Source organism: Chaetomium fimeti (assembly GCF_033439085.1).
Source record: "Chaetomium fimeti strain CBS 168.71 chromosome Unknown B0H64scaffold_7, whole genome shotgun sequence".
Classification (NCBI taxonomy): domain Eukaryota; kingdom Fungi; phylum Ascomycota; class Sordariomycetes; order Sordariales; family Chaetomiaceae; genus Chaetomium; species Chaetomium fimeti.
Window position 1 is genome coordinate 344235 of NW_026944335.1, and position 18253 is coordinate 362487.

Below are 18253 nucleotides of genomic sequence, written 5' to 3' on the forward strand. Positions count from 1 at the left end.
ACGCCGCCGCCGATGCCGCCGGGCGGCTCGCGCAGGGCGAACGCCTTGCAGAGATGGCCGAGGTGCAGCTGCAGGATGTCAAAGTAGACGCGCTCCTCGCGCACGTGCGTGGCGTACGCGCGGATGTGCGACCGGAACGCCTGGCGCGCGGCGTCGAGCAGCGGGTTGTCGACCTTCGGCTTCCATTGCTTGGGCTTGGCCTTGTTGTTGTTGTGATGGTTGTGGTTGTGGTTGCCCTTGTTGCCCTTGAACGGGTTGGGGTTGTTGTTGTCGTCTGCGTCCTCGTCGGCGGCGGCCGGGTTGGCGAGCAGCCGCTGCTCGAGATGCAGCTGGAGGGCTTCGGCGCGGGATGACCAGGTCTGCTTGTCCGTCTCGGAGGTGGTGTGGGTGGAGGGGAGGTTGACGACGGATGCAAGCCCTTTTTGCAGGATGGATTCGTAGAGCTGCGGGGCGATGGGCGTTGATGAGTTGAGGATCGTGGTGTAACCCTCTTCGCAGCCTGGGAGGAGAAAGAGGACTGCTTTACCCGCACGACCGGCACGGGCGGTACGGCCGATGCGATGGACGTGGTCTGGTACAGCAAATGCTGGGTCATACTCGATGACGAGGTCCACGGCCGGCACGTCGAGACCGCGGGAGGAGATATCGGTGGTGATGAGCACGGCTGGGTCTTTGCAGGTGGAGAAGGCGTTTAATGTCGCTGAGCGCACCGGCTGTGCCAGTGAGCCGTGGAGTTTGTGCAGCATCACCTTCGGGTTTGCTGGTGATGTTACGTAGGCAGCCGGGGCCACGGTTGTGTCTGTGTGTGGGTTGCGATCCGGTCTAGTTGGTGATGAATCAGGGGTCGGTAATTCCAGCGCTTTCGTGTCCTTGAGTAATTGGTAGTGGAAGTCGACGGAATCGGCACATGAAATGAAGATGATGGCCTTCATGACGGAGCCTCTCCTTGCGAACGTCGACTTCAGCAGAGCAATCAGCGTCACCAGGCGCAGCTTGGCTGGCGCAATGATGCAAGATTGCTTCAGCTGCGACGGGGCAGCGAATGCGGCGTCGGTGTCCCCATCCCCCTCGGATTTGGCGGCCATGATGTGGATGGCGTCCTCCAGACTGATCTCGCCCAGCTTCTGCACGTTCATCTTCATGGTTGCCGAGCAGAGAACGGTCACCCGCCTCGAAGGAAGGACGCCATCCAACACAACACCCTCGGCATTCTCTTTCTCCAATTTGTCCGCCCTGATCTTGCCGACGATGGTCTTGATGTCGTCTTCGAAGCCCATTTCCATCATGCGATCGCCCTCGTCGAGTACCAGCCATCGCACCGTGCCGACGTTGAGAACCTTGGTATTGTCGAGATGATCCGCCAGCCGACCGGGTGTGGCAATCAAGATGTTGACTCCCTTCCGTATCCTCGCCTTCTCCGACTTTTTGCTCTCGCCACCGATGACGGTGGTACAGACCAGCCACGGGGCGCATCGCAGCACCTTTTCCAGAACGACCGAGATCTGCTTGCACAGTTCGCGCGTGGGTGCCATGATGATGGCGAAGAGACCCGAGTTCCGATGTACCTTGGTATCCTTGGGCGTGCCGTCCTCGTTTAGACTGAGGGCCATGATGCGATGGACAATCGGGAGGAGATATGCTAATGTCTTTCCTGAGCCAGTCTCAGCCTGGAGAAAGGCGTCGCTATCCCCATTTATCAGCTGTGGCACTGTGTTTTTCTGGATGGCGGTCGGGGCCTTCATCTCGAGCTTCGTCGCCAGATGCTGGGCCACGCGGCGCGAGATGCCCAGGGAGTGGAAGTTCTCAGCCTCTTCGGACAGCGGCGCGTTGGATGGTTTCGCCGGTTCGGCCTCTTCCTCCGCTGGCGGCTGGTCGAAGTCGGTAACGGCGGATGGATTGGAGGTGAATAGGCTCGAGGAGATTTGGCCGGTCTTCATCGCGTGACTGGGTGCCTTGGGGGTGGCATCGGCCGTTCTCGGTACCTTTGCGTATCTGTGAGACTCCCCATCTTCAGTCCTCGGCCGTTTCGCCAATCTACCCGCATCATAGCCACCAGCGCCTGTCCTCTGCCTTGGCGGGGTTGACGAGGGGCCACCTTCTTCGTGTGATTGTTTGGCGCTCCTCTGCGCCTTGAGCCTATCGCGCCAGCGACCGCCCTTGAATTTGACTTGGCTCTTCAAGGGCGCATCGCCAAGCTCGAAATTGAGGAGCATGCCATCGTCCGCCATAGTTGCGAGTGGTTCGGCGAGACCGATGGTGTTGGAGTTGTGAGTCCGGCAGAAAAAAGTTGACCGCCAAGCAGAATCCTCGACGCCAACCCAAGAAGAGTGGGGCCCTCGCTTGGCCGTTCTCACCGCCTACCAAATGTGGCGTGTGCGTGCTTCAATTCACTGGTTTGCGCCGTCCTTCGGTGATGCCCCGCACGACCGCTGATCTGCGGACCCTGTGGGGTTTGAAGGCACCGTTCGGACTTGCCAAGGGTCCGCCCGGCCCGAGCCTCACCCCATCTCATCTCCTCCGTGCATCCATCACAGATTCACAGTATGGACACGGCCAATACATCCGCCGACAACGGCGAATGGGTTTTCCGACAATTAAGCACAGCCGGCAAGCGGCTCTTCTGGAGGCTCAACGGCCCACTCGAGGGCGCTATCGAGGTTGCACCGTCGGAATACTACGAGCCGGGCGCCGTGATGGAGCCGTATTTCGGCCCGGACGGCTCTCTCCACCCCGTATCGCAAGCGTCCCTTATAGAGCCCCCGATATCGTCCGATACTGTCCGCATCCAGTGCATCGACGAGCGGGAGCGGGTTTGGGTCGACCAGCACTCGCGCTGCCACGACGGCCCCCTTTACCAAGGGTACCCGAGACGTCTAGGGCCCCGCCCCGGCGACGAGAGCTTCGACCCGAATATCTTCGTACTGGAATGCTGCGGGCAGAAGCGGCCCTGGTCCTACAACGTATATCTCCAAGTCGTAGCCCAAGGCGAATTCCTTACCGTACACGAGTATATCTCGGCCGTGCACCCGTGGCTGATGGCTATGCGCGATACCCTCCTGGATGCCCGGGGCAAGATGGATTACCAGCCCAAGTGGCCGCCTGAGACTAAGCTGGCTGTCGTGAATCTCGGACCGGGCCCGTTATACGTTGATCATGAGGACAAGTGGGCCTGGTGGCACAAGAAGCCGCCCGTGCCCCGCCCTGCAAGTGATCAACCCCGGCTTTCGGATGAGGAGCGGCAACGTAGGATTATGGAGAGGGCGATGGCAAGATCTGCGGCAATAATACGCGCGCGAGAGGAAGCGGTACGAGTAGCCGAGATGGAGAAAGAAAAGTAAACTGGGACGGTCTGCAAGGCCTGCCAACCTGCATCCTCCAGACAGTGAAAATCACCAGTTTCTCTCTCTTCTGTTTATTCTGCGTGCACGACGCAGGCTCAGTACCCTCTGCTCAGTGGTTTGCTGTTTACCGGGCAGGTTCGGGCGACCAGGCTACAGAGTAGACCGTGTCCTTATGGCCTCTGAGCGTCGCTATACACTCGCTTGTTACAGGATTCCAAATCTTGACAGTTTCATCGTCTGATCCCGATGCTAGCCGGGCTCCATTGGGCGACCAGGTTACCGACTGGATGAACTTATCATGCCCCGAAAGCGTCGCTGTACACTGAGCATTGTCTAGATCCCAGACCTTAACGGTCCGATCGTCTGAGCCTGACGCGAGACGAGCTCCATCGGGCGACCATGCTACTGACCCAACTGAGGCTGTATGGCCCTCGAGAGTCAGTGAACTCGTGCAGGCCGAACCCCAGATTTTTATAATCGTGTCATCCGGCCCTGACGCGAATTGGTATCCATCGGGCGACCACGCTATTGACAAGACTGACTCTCTAAAGGCCTCGAGAATCATTCTACACCAGGTGGTTGTCAAATCCCAAGTCCTGATTGTTTGATCTTCTGACCCTGATAGGAGCTCCCATCCATTAGGCGACCAAGATACCGAAAGGACCGAGCTGTCATGGCCCTTGAGCGTTGCGACACACTGGGTAGTCGCTAGGCTCCAGATCTCGATCGGCCCGTCGCGCGATCCCGACGCAAGCTGGGTTCCATCGGGCGACCACGCCACCGACAAGACCGAGCCTGCATGACTCTCAAGGGTTGCTGTACACTGGCCGGTTGCCGGATTCCAGATCTTGATAGTCCCGTCAGCCGATCCAGACGCAAGCTGGGCTCCGTCGGGCGACCAGACTACCGAGAAGACCGATCCGTTATGGCCCTCGAGAGTTGCTCTGCACTGGTTGGTCGCCGGATCCCAGATCTTCACCGTGCCATCAGCTGACGCAGACGCGAGCTGTCCGAGGTCTGAGTCGGCTGAGTGCAAGTCGTCGCTGTGCTCGGGAAGATTTGTGGTTGCTGGGTCAAAGTGGTCTGCCCGATCATGGTCGCACGCTTCCGGCGCCGGGGGTCCTGCGCTCTCGCAGACCGCGGTGCTTATCGATTCTTGGGCATTTCCATCATCTGTGCCCTCCCGGACGGAGGCTGTGGTTTGGGCCATGTTGCATTGCGCGTCTTGTCTTGTCCCTCAAAATCCAGTGTCAGTGACATGAGGGAGGAATTGATCTACCGGGGTGAGAAAGACGGAACCGGGTGGTGTAGTCCTAGAAAAGAAGGACAGGACAGAGGTAAGTAAGGTGCCTTACGTAGATGTATTTGGGTATCGGCCAGCTGCTAGTCGCGGGAAGCAAACAAGCAAGTAGTGTTAAGGTGTTGTTGAGGCATTCAGGGACACCCAACTGCATCGGTGCAACCCTAACCCCCCGAGCGAGCAATCAAACGTGATTGTGTACGGATACTACCTCAACGAATGGGTAAAATCAGGGTCAAAAAGTAAGTTCACACTTCACATCTTAGCACCCACCCGCATAGTGTGACGAACCTACATATCTCAGAACCCTGTCCTGTTAGGGTTCAGCGTCGATCGAAGGTGATCTCAAGGTGCTTCGGTTCGGTGCCAAAGAGTGCACAACAAAAATGTCTCAACAGTAGGCCAATCGGGTTTAAATCCTAAATGCCGTATGGACGTTTCCAACCATTTGAGGGCAACCTCGGACCGATGGTTACCTTTGCGTTGCCCAAGCTGACCGCAGGAACCCGCTGACAAGGTCGGGACCGAACCACTCAGTTAAAGGATCGCTGATGATCCCGGGCAAGAGTGGCACAAGCAATTCCTGCCTGCACTTCTCTTGACTGGAGTGGCTGCACTTGGACTTCCCCAAAGCCCAACTCCGATCGCCATATTAACCACCTCACTACCGGCCACGCTTAAAGCGCAGGAAATACTGTACTACCTACCTCTCCGTGCCTGCGAGCTTCGGTAGTCCGGACATCCAAACGGGCAGCCACCGACAGCCACCGACTCGCTCAAAATAAATTCTGCCAAAAAGTCCGTGGTCCGATTTCTAGCCTCTCGCAATGCCTCCAGGCACTGTTTTCCGACCCTTTCTGCGCGCGACGCATCGTGCAAACGTCATGGGCACGACCCAAGTCGCAGTGGCAGCCGCCGTCGCTGGCATTGGCGCGTATGCCTGGTACACGCGCAGCAACAGCACCAGCTCCGACAAGCCCGTCTTCAGCAGCTTCGGCTTCCATACCCTGCGCCTTGACAGCACCGAGCTGATCAACCACAACACCAAGAAGCTGCGCTTTGCGCTGCCAGATGCCACCAAACCGAGCGGCCTTCCCCTCACATCCGCCCTGCTGACCGTCGCCTTCCCGAGCGGCCGCTGGCTGCCCGTCATCCGGCCGTACACCCCTGTCAACGACATCAGTACGTATTTCTCTTCCCCAGCCCAAACAACTTACCCGCTCCACCCACCCCCAACACAAGACCAAACTAACCAACCAACCCCCCCACCACCCCAGACGAGCCAGGCTACGTCGAGCTGATGGTCAAGCTCTACCCGAACGGCAAACAAAGCACGCACCTGCACTCCCTCCAACCCGGCGACACGCTGACCATGGCGCCCGTCAGGGGCCTGGCCTGGACGGCCAACCAGCACCCGCACGTGGCGCTCATCGCGGGCGGCGCGGGCATCAGCCCCATGTACCAGCTGGCGCGCGGCATCCTGCGCGACCCGACCGACCGCACCCGCGTGACGCTGGTGTGGGGCGTCAACACGGACGCCGACCTCTTCTTGCGGGACGAGTTCGCCGCGCTGGAGCGGGAGCACCCCGGTCGGTTTAGGGCTGTGTATGTGGTGGCGGACCCGGGGGTTGGGTCGCAGCACAAGAAGGGGTTTGTCACGAGGCAGTTGCTGGAGGGGGTGGGGTTGGCGGCTGGCGAGGAACAGAATCGGGATGGGAAGGTTCTGGTTTGTGGGCCGCCGGCGATGGAGAAGGCGCTGAAGGGGAAGAAGACGGGCGTGTTGGCCGAGTTGGGGTACCGGCCGGATCAGGTGTATAGCTTTTAGAGGGCTGGGTTGGTCTGGTGTGGGTTGTGTTTTGATAGAAGATGGCGTTGATTAGACTAGGTGGGGGCACTACCGGTCATGATGTATGGCTGGCAAGAAATGTACTTTTGCCCCTCAAACTTCCCTGTCTGCCTACGAGAGTCCAAACTTGGCAGCTACGAGGATAAGAAGCCGCGCCCTTGGAACAACAACGAAAACCGGAAGTTGTTCTTGTTGTGGGGAAAGTGAAAATGTGAATCTGGGCACCAGGGGAAGGGTGTCAGTAATACGTTGCTCGAGCTCTATAGTTACTCGAAGCCTCGCTCTGGTCAGGAGCCACGGAGGCTAGACAACTGGGCGGAAAGGTTTTGTCACATCTCCAACTCACTGCCGCCCGCATATAGCGATCAGGCGCCTGCTGAAGGTTTGGCTAATGTGGTAGGGTGGGATATTTCACGGGGCACGTCACATCCACGACCCTTCATGTGAGATCAAAAAGTATAGCAAAGATTGACTCATTGGTAGGTACCATAAGTCAAGATATTGACATGATGCAGACCAGGGAAACGACCTGATGTTGTTATGAAAAGATCACAAATCGCATTTAGAAAAATGAACGGAGTGTAAATAGATGAGAAAGATGAGAAAGACAAGGGGGGAGAGGTGATGTTCGGGCTCTGACCCCCAACGAAAAGACTCGTCGTGCCACCCTAGGCATCTCCTTCATCTACGTTTGGCTTTCGGCCCTAACCACCAATGCATCAGTGTGCCCACTAGACTAGCCCAAGTGGTGGGCCTTGGTTGAAAACCTCCATTCCCACCAGCCCTTCCTCGTTGTTTCTGGTGGGAGTGGAAGAAGGAAGCTAGCTCTTTCGCCTTTTCGAGCCAGTCCCAGAGCCGATCATACCACGAGCGCTGCGGCTTCCTCGTCCAGGGGCCTTCCGATATACTCAACAGAGGGATGACCGGTTCAGGGGCAGGCTGCAAGGCGCTGGCGGTTATTCTCCGAACCTTGGGCTTCGCGTTGCGTTTGACTGGCTTCTCCGTCAGAGGGTTTTCAAACTCACTCGACAGAGGGACGTCGACTAATGCAGGGGCAGGTCGCACGGTGCTGGCGGTCCTCCGAGCCTCGGGCTCCGTGTTGAGTTCATCGACCGGCTTCTTGTCCAGGATGACAGTGACACGGAGAAGGTCATCACGGACGTTCAGCTTGATGGTCAGGTGACTGTTCTGGAGCACTTTTGCGGCCTCGGTCTCGTGCCAACGAACCCCAACCGCCATCTCTCGGAGGACTTGGAGCTCAACCTTTGGCTTTCCGCTGTAGCGATCCCTAATCATATCTCTCGCGTATGATGCCCGCCCGCCAGCGCAGGTTTCTTTGGGAAGGCATCGCAGTGGCACACCCGGGTTAGCGTCGTCCATCACGACACCATGGTGGTAAACAGAACCCCCGTGGTAGCGTTGCGTGGCGGCGGAGGCCCGGTTGAGAATATCCGCAACGACCGGGTCACCGATGACGCCGGTAAATCTCCGCCAGGCTTCTGTGAAGGCCTCCTCTCGCAGCGTATCCCATTTGGTCGTCACAATGGTGATGTACTTGTAGAACTCGGGACCGCAGAAGCACTTGACCCACTGCGTCGTCGTCAGGTCGTGGGCATGCATCCGGTCCTGAGTGCCACCGTAGACAAAAAGAATGCCAGCAATGATGACAAAGGGGGCAAGGGCGTCTAGGCAGCTCATAACGTCGTAAAAGTTGTCCATGTCCTTGATATCACTGGCCCCAAACCCGGCGGTGTCAACAAACAGGTATTGCTCCCCATGGATGATGGCCGGACAGACTCCGTACTCTTTCGTCCCTAGGGGCAGGAAATGTCAGTCTTGCTCTCCATCTCCCATCTTCCAGGCCTGGGGCGTTCACAAACCAGATTTATGAGTCTCGCCAATGGTGATGTCCTGACCAGTAAGCTCCCTGAGCAGGCTTGACTTTCCGGTCCCGGTCTGGCCGACTACGAAGATGAGCTTGGTGCCTTTGAGACTGCAATCGGGCCAGTTCGTGGTTAGGCAATCAATGCCAGGAAGGGGTCCTGACTATTTCTTGATATACCGAACGACGGACTTGGAGGCTGCGCCTTTGGCCTCCGCCACAACCATCTTCAAGGTCGTGTAAACCCCTGTGCGCCAACCTCCTGGGCGTCCTCCATCCGACGGCACGTCGATATGGTAATCGACACCGTCGGGGCCATCATCATCGCCGTCAGATTCACCGCCCGTGTCAGTGTCGGTGGCTGGGTCGGTGTCTGGGTCGGTGTCCTCGGCGTCATCGGTGTCGTTAGCATTTTTCTCGAGATTCGAGCCGCCGTTGGGGTCCTCTATGACCGGGGGAGTGACAGCGCAGAGTGTAGGGGTAATGGCATCGCTCGACGGATGTGAAGAGTTGGCCTTGGAGAGGACGGTAGTCCCCTGGCCCTGACCATCACCGTCGCCGGTAGAAGTGGCTGGCAGCATCATGGTCCTCGAGTGTAGATAAAAAAGAGGATTCAGCCTCCGGGTGTGGGAAGAGTGTGTATGTGCGGTTTGCAATATTCTCTGTAAATGGAAAAAGGACTCGAACGAGGGCGAGCATAGGAGTCAAGTTAATGAAGTTCCGTAAGGTCCCTTTCTCACTGTTGTGGGGGTCTTCCAATATCAGGTGATAAGGCGTTTGGTGTGGCAAGCTGTAGGCCTCCTTGCAGGGCACCGTGCGACTCGAGGCGGGTTTGCTTTTCTGATTTTCTTTTCTTTTTTCGAGAACAATTATTCCTGAGCCATCAAGAGCAATCCTCCTCAACATTAATCTGCCGAGACTTACCTGATATTGAAACTGAATCAATGACCTGAATAGAGAGGAACATTGCCTATTATTACGGTAATACCAGGACTTCCAACACCTTCCTGCCCGTCTTAATTCAACCCGAACTACCGCGAATAAACTGGCAATTCGTCGATCATCACTTCACCCACCTGGCGGTACGAATTACAGCCATCCCAACTCATCATCACCAACACCAACCACCAAATAACCCATCAACCTCTTAACACCACACCTCGCCAACCACAACCCCACCATGGCTACAGCCCTCCGCGCAACCCGCGCCCTCTTCACCGCCCTCCCCAAGACCTCTCCAAGCCCCAAGTCAACACCCACTACCACAAACCCAACCACGCCCCCAACAATCCTCGAAGTCGAGCGTAAATTCCGCCGCCTTACCGTCCCCACCCTCACCAACCTCACCAACCTCACCACCACCACCTTCACCACAACCCCCTCAAACCACCCCTCAAACCAGCAGCCCCAACCCTTCCACGGGCCCCATCACCAACCCTTCCACTCCGTCCTCCCCCTCCCCACGCGCACCATCCACGACACCTACTACGACGCGCCCCACCACGCCCTCTGCGCCGCCGGCGCCTGGGTCCGCCGCCGCGACGGCCTCTGGGAGGCCAAGCTGCGCAGGGGCGGCGATCGTGTGAATAGTCGGTTTGAGGAGCTTAGGGGGAGGGAGGCGGTGGGGGGTTGTGTGAGGGAGCTTTTGGGAGGCCAAGTGTTGGGTGGTGGTAAGGGGGATGAGGACTATGTGGTGGTGGGTAGTATGAAGGGGGATGGGGTGGGGGGTAGTAAACAAGAAGGGGATGGAGTGGGGGTGGGAAGGGGGGAGTGTTTTGGGTTGGTGGTTATGGCGGATTTGGTTACGAAGCGGGAGGCGTGGTTGGTGGACGGGGAGTTTCGGGTGGTGAGGGATGTGATGGACTTTGGGCATGAGGTCGGTGAGGTGGAGCTGCAGGTTGAGGTGGGTGGTGCTGTGGGGGAGGAGGAGAAGAGGGTGATGATGGAGGCGATGGATCGGAGGGTGGAGGGGTTCATGGAGAGGTATGCGTGGGCGTGGGAGAGTGGGGAGCCGGTGGGGAAGTTGACGGCTTATTTCGAGATGTTGAAGAGGAGGGAGGGGTGATGGGGGCTGAGGGATCTCGGGTCTGGTGGTTGTGATGCTATCCACAGCCTGATAGGGTATAATCATGATTCCCCATTCTCTTCCCTGTAGAGATATACACATTGGCTGGGATGTGAGACCACCCATTCTAGAGCTCGGTCATTTTCATTCGGCCCTTTCCCTGTTCCTTCGTTCAATGATCGCCCACTCCTGAGGCTGAAGTGCAATTTTGACTGCGTTTGTTGGTCTCAAGGAACGATTGCAATATCACAAGAGCCGCCTCAAAATGCTGAAAGCTAACTAGCAGTTTCTTCATTCGGACTCTCGGTATGACAGTGGCACAAAGTGTGCTGACAGTTGCTACCCTGTGTCCTTGAGATGAGGCTGAAGTGCAATTCTAACCCTATCTATTGGTCCTTAAGGGATGAGTATATCATGATGAAACACGTGTCAGAATTCTGAAAGCTGACCGGCAATTTCTTCATTGGGGCTCTCCACAACATGGTGGTGTTTGTCTACGATGAGGCTCTGCTAAAGAGATGTTGATAGTTTCATCCATCTCCTCCCGTCGCTCGTATTAATAGTCCCCGGCCCTCTCAAGCTAAGAAACCACTTTTCTCAACTAGACTGCCCGTCCTCTCCTAACTCCCTATAGTCATCAACAAATACCAAATACGAAACACAATGGCCTACACCATCACCACCCCAGCCGACCTGGTCAACACCTGCACCATTACCAAGGATGCGAATGTAAGAAACTGCCTATTCCCGGCTTCAATTGCCTCCTACCCATGTAAACGAAGCGCGACACCGCGTACTATGCTGACGGTTCCAACAGAACGTCATTACCGAAATCGTGTTGTGCGGTTCCTGCGATACTTGCAAGAAGAAGAACTGCCAATGCACTTGCAAGTAATGCGGGAATATACCTGCCGTCTTGATGGTGGTGAAATGGGGTTCGTTTGATGTCTAAGGGCTCTTCTCGGCGCCTTCTCACGGCTGGAAGTCGGAAGAGTGTCTCAGATAATGTGATTGGGAGTCATGGTTACAGTCGCGGGACGATTTGTACTCGAGCTTGCTCGAATAGAAGAATCTTTAGCCAAACCTAGGGTAACAATTCATTATCCTTCATAAGCCCGGCAACGAGCTGTCGTTACTACGGCCGCGGAGCAGGTCGCCGATTGAGATGTGGGCAAAGTCATTGTCACTCGCGAGCCGCTTTGACAAAGTCCCTTTGTCTGCTCCGGGGGCGCCTGTAACGGGGGGTTGCTAGCTAGAAATAACTTGAAAGAACGGCATGGGCTTCACTTACCAATGACGAAGATGAAAGGATGATCGCCACAATCGTACTCGCCCATGCTGGGTGTGGTCCAATGCACCGAGTACAATCCCGAGCTGAAGAAGGTGAAGGATCAAGCTAGGTACCTAGGTAGGGAAGTCTAGATAACATGGGGACCTTATCATCATTTGGACCCGCGTGTATGACTCCAGATATTATCAAGCAGGTTTATCGTGCGGCTTCAGCTCTGGATTGCCAGGCCAGCGCGTTTGATGTTGTCTGGTGGGTTGGTTTAATACTAGCAAGGTCAAGCACGGCCAGCAGTGGTCCACCCGTCGATCAAGCAAGGGGTTAAGGGGCTGGCTCTCAGGGTAAACTACAAAGAAAGCACCGGAACAATGCCACATTGTTGCGTCACCATGACATTAGAGCCCACACCATGCACCTGCAACCCCCTATTGAGAAATGGTTTTAAGGGGCAGCCTTCCCAGCACCGAGCCGCCTCTTCAGGTCTTCCGAGTCCCTACTACCCCTCAAAAAGCTCTACCTATCGTATCGACACCTACCAACATATCAGCTTCTGCTAGACATCAATCAAAATGATACCCTCCATATTTGACGACATTATTCTTTTCCTCCTTTACTTAACCGTGTGCTATTACTACCTATTACTAGAGAGCACTAGCGAGTTCTTCATTACCTTGCTTTTGTGCTATTACCTTCCACTTTACGTCTACGAAAACATGCCGCGAGATTACCAGCTTCTCTTCCGAATTCCCTTTATCCAGCGATCCAAAACCAACGTCCCCGGCTCCGTCAAGTAATACGACTTCACGCGCCGCTGCAACGAAGCCTGCGACTTCTGCTTCCACACGGCCAAAGCCCGCCCTCCGCCTGCTCGCCGGCTCCGGCATGCGCAAGATCAACTTCGCGAGCGGCGAGCCCTTCCTCCACCCCGAGGTGCTGGGCGCCATGGTAAACTACTCCAAGGTCGAGCTGGGCCTAGAGTCGGTCTCAATCATTAGCAGCGGTACTTAGCCTGATCAGGGAGGGGTTTCCTCCACCAACACGGCGCTCACTCCAACATCCTCGCCGTCAGGTGCGACTCCTTCGACGAGCAAACCAACAGCGCCATCAGCGATGATAGCAGTGACTAAAGCCCGGAAAATGTACCAGATCGCCGACTGTTGCCGGCAGTACCGGCGGCGTGCCGTTTAAGCTCAACACGATCCGTCAACATGCTCAACGCGGCCGAGGATATGAACGCGCAAAGCGCGGCGCTGCCACCGTTCCGCTGGGAGCTGAGTGCTTCCAGGTACTGATCGTGCGGGGGTGGAACGACTCGGCGGCGACGCTGCGCAACGGGCACGAGTTCGCCATCTCGAACGTGGGCGTTTAAGGAGTTTCGCAAGAGACACAGAGTCCAGGAGTGCCAGGCTCCGGAGCCCAACCGACTCATGGCCAAGAGCTATCTCATCTTGGATGAGTACATGCGGTTTCTAGATTGGGCGGGGAAGTAGCTGTCGAAACCGATCTTGGAGGTCGGCGTGGAGAGTGCGCTAGAGGGCGTGTAGTGGGATGAAGGCTCGTTCGCGAAGCGGGTAGGCTGTATAACCAGGCCAAACGGGAGGATGAGAAGGGTGGTTGCGGTGGCGGCGAGGAACTGTGTTGGTAGAGGTGTCCATGGGCATTATCTGCCTTGTCACGCTAGCCACCAGCGGGCGGATGATGAACCACCTAATATTGGATGTAGATAATGAAAGATTCACTCCTGGGCGCATTTCAATCATGGACGAAGAAGGAATGTCCGCGAGGGATGTTACTACATAATTAGGAAAGGAGTTCCTGTGATCCTCTGCTCTTACAACGCAACCTAGGTACCTACCTAGGTACCTTCAATATTTGAATATCTCTGCATTGATACTTCAAGTCCGTTACTCTTCCTTATCTTCTAATCTCGTATCACCTGCTCAAGGAGTCAAAGTCCCATTTAAGGCCATCTTATTTCTCACATGACAGCTCATTTAATCTTCTTTGTCATGTGAATACTAATGTTTGGTAATAAAGGACCAGCTCGACTGCTCTAGTGTCGGTCTTTCAAGCTCGGCGGGAAATGTACCTCTCTAGAAACCCGCAGCACAACGGGCATCAATCAACCCAAACAAAGTCTACACTTGGCGTCCTGGAATGCCATGTCTTGATATTAATATGAAACTTCCATAGGTGAGGTACCTACCTCGGTCCGTTTCTGGAAGTTGTGAATTTGTGCTCTGAAAACCTCCTATTCCCTAGAAAGACAAAATAATCTCCGGTCAACCTGTGGCCCTCCTCTCTAATATTCTTAGTCCGTTCCGTTTCCGGAAATGGCCTACCTATGTTAAGTTTACAAATGTTTGTTGATGCTAACGCAACCATTCTTTGTAATCTGTCCGTCCCGCCCACGTGTCTCCCTCCCTGCAGCTGGCAACGAGCTTTGGCCATCATAGACCCACATTTTGCCCGCAACGTCTACGATCGGCTCTGACCAGGACGAATAGCTCAGGGGTAGAGCAACCGGCTGCAGTCCGGTAGGTCACGCGTTCAAATCGCGTTTCGTCCTCTCACTTTTGATAAACTTTTGATAGTCGTAACTTGAACCAATCATACTTCCGCTTCTTGTCGCCAGCTGTCAAATGCATGCTCGGACTTAGTTGCGAGGCGGGTCTTCTTTTTCGTCTCATTTCTGCGCTTTTCCGTTTCGTGCAACTCAAATCCGGCGACGGCGTGGCCCGTTCCATCCGACCCAAGGCACAGGGCCTCGTTCCCGCAGATTTATGTTACGCAGAGTAAACACACTGTCCAGAACGCGGATTCCAGCCCGCGCCTGCCGACTAAGCTCGGGGGGCGGGGGCGGGCATGGGAAGGTGCAGTCGATGCTGGCGAGCTGCGGCTCGAAAACGACCACTCACCGCTGCAGCTCTGATGAGCTGTTGGTTCCAACGACTGCAAGCTTGCATGATCGGCCCCCAGCTGCATCCAACGCTCCACCAAATCCCGCTCAGCCACCACCCTACCCAGCCTTGCTCCTCCGCGTCCTCCGCCAAGTCATTGAAGTGCTCGGCACCGTTGCCAACATTCCAATTTCGAGGAATCAAAACCATGCATTTCGGATCAGCCCCGCAGCATGTTTCTATTTCAAAATATACTCGGCCCCCATCGGGCTCGCGTGCGACTTGTCACAAACCCAGCAGTGGCGGACATTTGGTGGTGGCACTGGTGGTGCAGCTGTGCTAGTGCCAAGTGGTGATGTGCGGTCGGGATGTGCTCCCACGTCCGAAGCTCCCACACAACGGCTTGGTGGGAAAAAAAATAAACAGGTGCTATCTAGTCTCGTTTCCCAACCCCAACATTACCCAACAATCAAGCGAGTTAATGTTGCTCAACCCGTGTAACCTGGCACCAACACCCGGGTCGCAGCCAGGGCCGCCACTACCTATTAGCGAGCTCGACCCCATGACGTGCAGACTCCCCTCCTCTTAGCATAGCTGCCAGTGCTTTAACTGTACTTCCATCCTATCCCTCGTCGATCTCCAGGATCTGACAAACTTTCCTTTTGCTCCAAGCCACCCGCCCAACAGCTCATGCACCTCCCACTTTTCTCGCCGCCACGATGGAACAACACTCATCAGCTCGGGCTCGGCCAGAACATTATGAGCCCTACTTTCAACACCAGACCGACCAGGTAGCAAATGGAGGGTGGAACCCAATGGCGCCAACACCAGACCTCGACTCGCCATCCCCGCCGCCACCGCGTCCGGGGGTATCGTTTGCACCAGTGAGCCCACCGCCGCTTCGTGCACCCGAAGAGACGGCGGCTGGCCCAGCTACCCCGTCCAGTGTGGGCCTTGGGATTGGGTCTCCCAGCCATGCTGCTCAATATCCGGGGTATCACTCCATCTCGAGGGATTCCCTCCAGCAGAATTCGGACAGTCCCCCAACGACGCCCCCGCCGGTCACCGACTCGTCCAAGTTCAAGATCACGCCGCACGAATACCCGATCGGCAGCCCAAATGGATCTCCTCCACACTACTACTACCCACAATCACATCCCTATGGCGGCCCGCCACCACCCGATGACCCCGGGAACTCCCGCCTCGCCCGGTTGGCCGATTCGAACGGGGGGAAGATGATCAGAGGCGGATGGACCATGTACGCCTTGTTTTTTGCCGGGTTCGCTTTCGCCGTTGGCCATCATGCGTTCTATGACAGTCTGGACGGGAAGCCCGCCGACGACCAGATCCGCATGATGCGCTTTGGTAGTCTCCTGTCATATGCCGCCAAGGCGTCGCTCGTGGCTGCTGTCGTCTTTGCCTACCAGCAACATGCTTGGGTGACAGTTATCAACAACTCGTTGCAGCTCAGATCCATCGACAGCCTGTTCTCAGCCGTGAGTGAGCCACAGGCTTTGCTGAATTGGGAGTTTGTCAAGAAGGCTCGCGTGGCCGTGTGCTTAGCTATCCTGGCCTGGTAAGCGACCATGTTTCCCGCACATCTCGCCACCTTGATGCACTTGATTTCAGTCCTACCCCTGCCCCGTCACTTGCCAACTTTTGCTGACCCCCACAGGCTCTTCCCTTTGACCGTCATTTTGACGCCGGCCACTCTGACAGTGGCCCCCGTCACTGAGGCCAAGGAGGAGCAGTGCTTTGGCGTCCGCACCCTCAATTTCGACGCCGAGAGAGAAAAGAACTGGAGGAAAGTCGACCGACTCAACGGTGTCCGGGGCGTCTCTCTTTCGCTGTGGAACTGCACCGTGGCGAACTCGGTAGAATTGGTCGATACGCCCTTCAACGAGACTTACTTTGACTACTGGACCGAGAGCAGCGGCCAAGTCGAGCTTGTCGTGGCCCAGAGCGCACTCACGGGCGCCGTCATCCCCAGGGATGGCGTCGCCTTTGAGACGTGCGGTGGCGGCTGGAACTGCAGTTACACCATCTCGTTCAAGGGCCCCGGGTATAAGTGCGACGAGTTGGCGAGGGGCCGGAAGCTTGACGAGGACGACCTCAAGCGGCAGGGCGTGCCGTTCAACGCCGGTGAGTTGGCACCCAACGGAGACTATGGCTACATGGCCGAGGTCAACGAGGGCGAATACTTCAGCAATCAGGTCGACGTGGTCAAGGAACCCGCTGGGGGCATTCCCGAGATGGACCCCCCCTATCCAGAGCACTTTGGCGCCTTCAGGACAGAGCCCCTGCTGTGGATTGGCTATTCGATCCACACGGGCTCGGGCAACCCCCCTGAGAACAGGACAGTTCCGGGCTGGGACACGGCCTTCGAGGCGGCCGTCTTTCGCTGCGAGCACTACCTCGTCAACTACACGGTCCAGTTTAACCACACCTACTCGCAGCAAACCACAACGGTAATCGAGCGAGACTACCTCCACCCCATCGTGGATACCGAATTCGTCCCTGGCGAAACCGCCGACGATGGCACCAACGACAACACCACGGCGATCCCGGAATCCAATTACATCCTCCCGAGCGACCTCGAAACCTACCGCGAGACCGCCGCCTACCACTCCATCGGCAAGCGCATGCGCAGCTACCTCGGCGGCACGGTCAAATACGCGCCCTTCGCCCTCGTCGAGTCGGAAGCCGCCAAAACCCGCCTAATCGACACGGAAACCTACCTCCCGCAGCCCAACCTCATGACCGACGTCCGCGACTTCTACGAGAACATGACCTTATCCCTCCTCTCCAACCCGCAATTCGTCATCGTGTCCTGGGCGGCCAAGCCGCACCAGCGCAGCGGCGTGACGGACCCGGTCGGCAACCCCAACGACGCCGACCCGGCGCTGGCCTACCCCTGCACGCGCACCCGCGTCGCCAACGCCTACGTCTTCAACCGCCGCGACCTGTGGATCGCCTACGCCGTCGCCATCGGCGCCGCGCTCTTCGCCGTCGTGTTGGGCTCCGCCGCCCTCCGCCAGAATAACTTCCACGTCCGCGACGCACACGTCTCCAGCGTCGTCGCCGCCACCCGCGCACCCTGCCTCGAGGCCCTGCCGTGGAAGGCGAGTAAGTGGGGCGAGGTGCCGCGCGAGATTCTGGATATCAAGCTTGGTTATGGGGTCGTGGCGGAGCCGGGGCCGAATGGCACGCCCGCGGCGATGGCGGTGGCGATGGGGGGTGCGGGCCCGGGGATGTGGATGGGGATGGGCGCGGGCCAGCACCCGGAGGCGGGCAGTCCGACGGTGGTGGGCGGGAAGGTGTATTACGGGTTTGCGCCGCGCGAGGTGCTGGAGCGGACGAGGGTGGCGACGTTTGGGCCGGGCAAGGCCAGGAGTCGCATGAGTGCGTTTAGCTTTAATCGCGATTGGGAACAGCATTGGAGGGGGCATGGGCGGGGGGAGTGAGTGAGTGGGTGATGGGGGCTGGGTTGGGGTGGGCTGGTTGGGCAGGCTGGTTGGGCGTTTCATTCTTTTTGGTTCTTTTATTTTAATTCTTTCTTGCATGGAGGAGCATGGGAGGCGTGCCTGGCACCTGGGTAATGGTTGCTATGGAGTTAGAGCATGGGGATTTG

The 18253-nt window shown here is 56.9% G+C and overlaps 8 protein-coding genes and 1 non-coding gene across 9 annotated transcripts; 6 read left to right on the forward strand and 3 right to left on the reverse strand.

The window, feature by feature from the left end:
• Positions 1–201: 201 nt before the first annotated feature.
• Positions 202–2228, reverse strand: B0H64DRAFT_405812 (P-loop containing nucleoside triphosphate hydrolase protein; the record flags this gene model as incomplete). Its single annotated transcript, XM_062804469.1, has 1 exon — positions 202–2228. A coding segment is annotated over one exon (2027 nt), but the record flags the coding sequence as incomplete, so codon positions are not given.
• Positions 2229–2334: 106 nt separating this feature from the next.
• On the forward strand, positions 2335–3402 carry B0H64DRAFT_222791 (uncharacterized protein). The gene has a single exon (XM_062799588.1). It carries the CDS (start codon positions 2544–2546, stop codon positions 3336–3338), a length of 795 nt encoding a protein of 264 aa, XP_062655668.1. The 5' UTR covers positions 2335–2543; the 3' UTR covers positions 3339–3402.
• B0H64DRAFT_222792 (Quino protein amine dehydrogenase) lies at positions 3403–5010 on the reverse strand. Its single transcript, XM_062799589.1, has one exon. It carries the CDS (start codon positions 4549–4551, stop codon positions 3466–3468), a length of 1086 nt encoding a protein of 361 aa, XP_062655669.1. The 5' UTR covers positions 4552–5010; the 3' UTR covers positions 3403–3465.
• Positions 5011–5468: 458 nt separating this feature from the next.
• On the forward strand, positions 5469–6466 carry B0H64DRAFT_445117 (uncharacterized protein; the record flags this gene model as incomplete). The annotated part of the gene is made up of 2 exons (XM_062806826.1): positions 5469–5823; positions 5919–6466. 2 exons carry the CDS (start codon positions 5469–5471, stop codon positions 6464–6466), a joined length of 903 nt encoding a protein of 300 aa, XP_062655670.1.
• Positions 6467–6944: 478 nt separating this feature from the next.
• B0H64DRAFT_364857 (uncharacterized protein) lies at positions 6945–8950 on the reverse strand (the record flags this gene model as incomplete). The annotated part of the gene is made up of 3 exons (XM_062801854.1): positions 6945–8301; positions 8368–8480; positions 8535–8950. The coding sequence occupies 3 exons, from the start codon at positions 8948–8950 to the stop codon at positions 7169–7171; spliced, it is 1662 nt and encodes a 553-aa protein (XP_062655671.1). The 3' UTR covers positions 6945–7168.
• A 281-nt stretch (positions 8951–9231) lies between these two features.
• B0H64DRAFT_477347 (CYTH-like domain-containing protein) lies at positions 9232–10434 on the forward strand (the record flags this gene model as incomplete). The annotated part of the gene is made up of 1 exon (XM_062808197.1): positions 9232–10434. The coding sequence occupies exon 1, from the start codon at positions 9550–9552 to the stop codon at positions 10432–10434; it is 885 nt and encodes a 294-aa protein (XP_062655672.1). The 5' UTR covers positions 9232–9549.
• Positions 10435–12421: 1987 nt separating this feature from the next.
• On the forward strand, positions 12422–13091 carry B0H64DRAFT_477348 (uncharacterized protein; the record flags this gene model as incomplete). Its single annotated transcript, XM_062808198.1, has 3 exons — positions 12422–12507; positions 12575–12699; positions 12869–13091. The coding sequence occupies exons 1-3, from the start codon at positions 12436–12438 to the stop codon at positions 13089–13091; spliced, it is 420 nt and encodes a 139-aa protein (XP_062655673.1). The 5' UTR covers positions 12422–12435.
• Positions 13092–14219: 1128 nt separating this feature from the next.
• On the forward strand, positions 14220–14291 carry B0H64DRAFT_t137. The gene has a single exon. It is a non-coding gene; the product is annotated as a tRNA-Cys (tRNA).
• A 1050-nt stretch (positions 14292–15341) lies between these two features.
• Positions 15342–18086, forward strand: B0H64DRAFT_329234 (uncharacterized protein; the record flags this gene model as incomplete). Its single annotated transcript, XM_062800867.1, has 2 exons — positions 15342–16198; positions 16298–18086. The coding sequence occupies 2 exons, from the start codon at positions 15342–15344 to the stop codon at positions 18084–18086; spliced, it is 2646 nt and encodes an 881-aa protein (XP_062655674.1).
• Between the last annotated feature and the right edge of the window lie 167 nt (positions 18087–18253).

Bases quoted from the DNA above. Each gene is read 5' to 3' on its own strand.
- B0H64DRAFT_222791 (XM_062799588.1), top strand. From the start codon at position 2,544: ATGGACACGGCCAATACATCCGCCGACAACGGCGAATGGGTTTTCCGA.
- B0H64DRAFT_222792 (XM_062799589.1), bottom strand. From the start codon at position 4,551: ATGGCCCAAACCACAGCCTCCGTCCGGGAGGGCACAGATGATGGAAAT.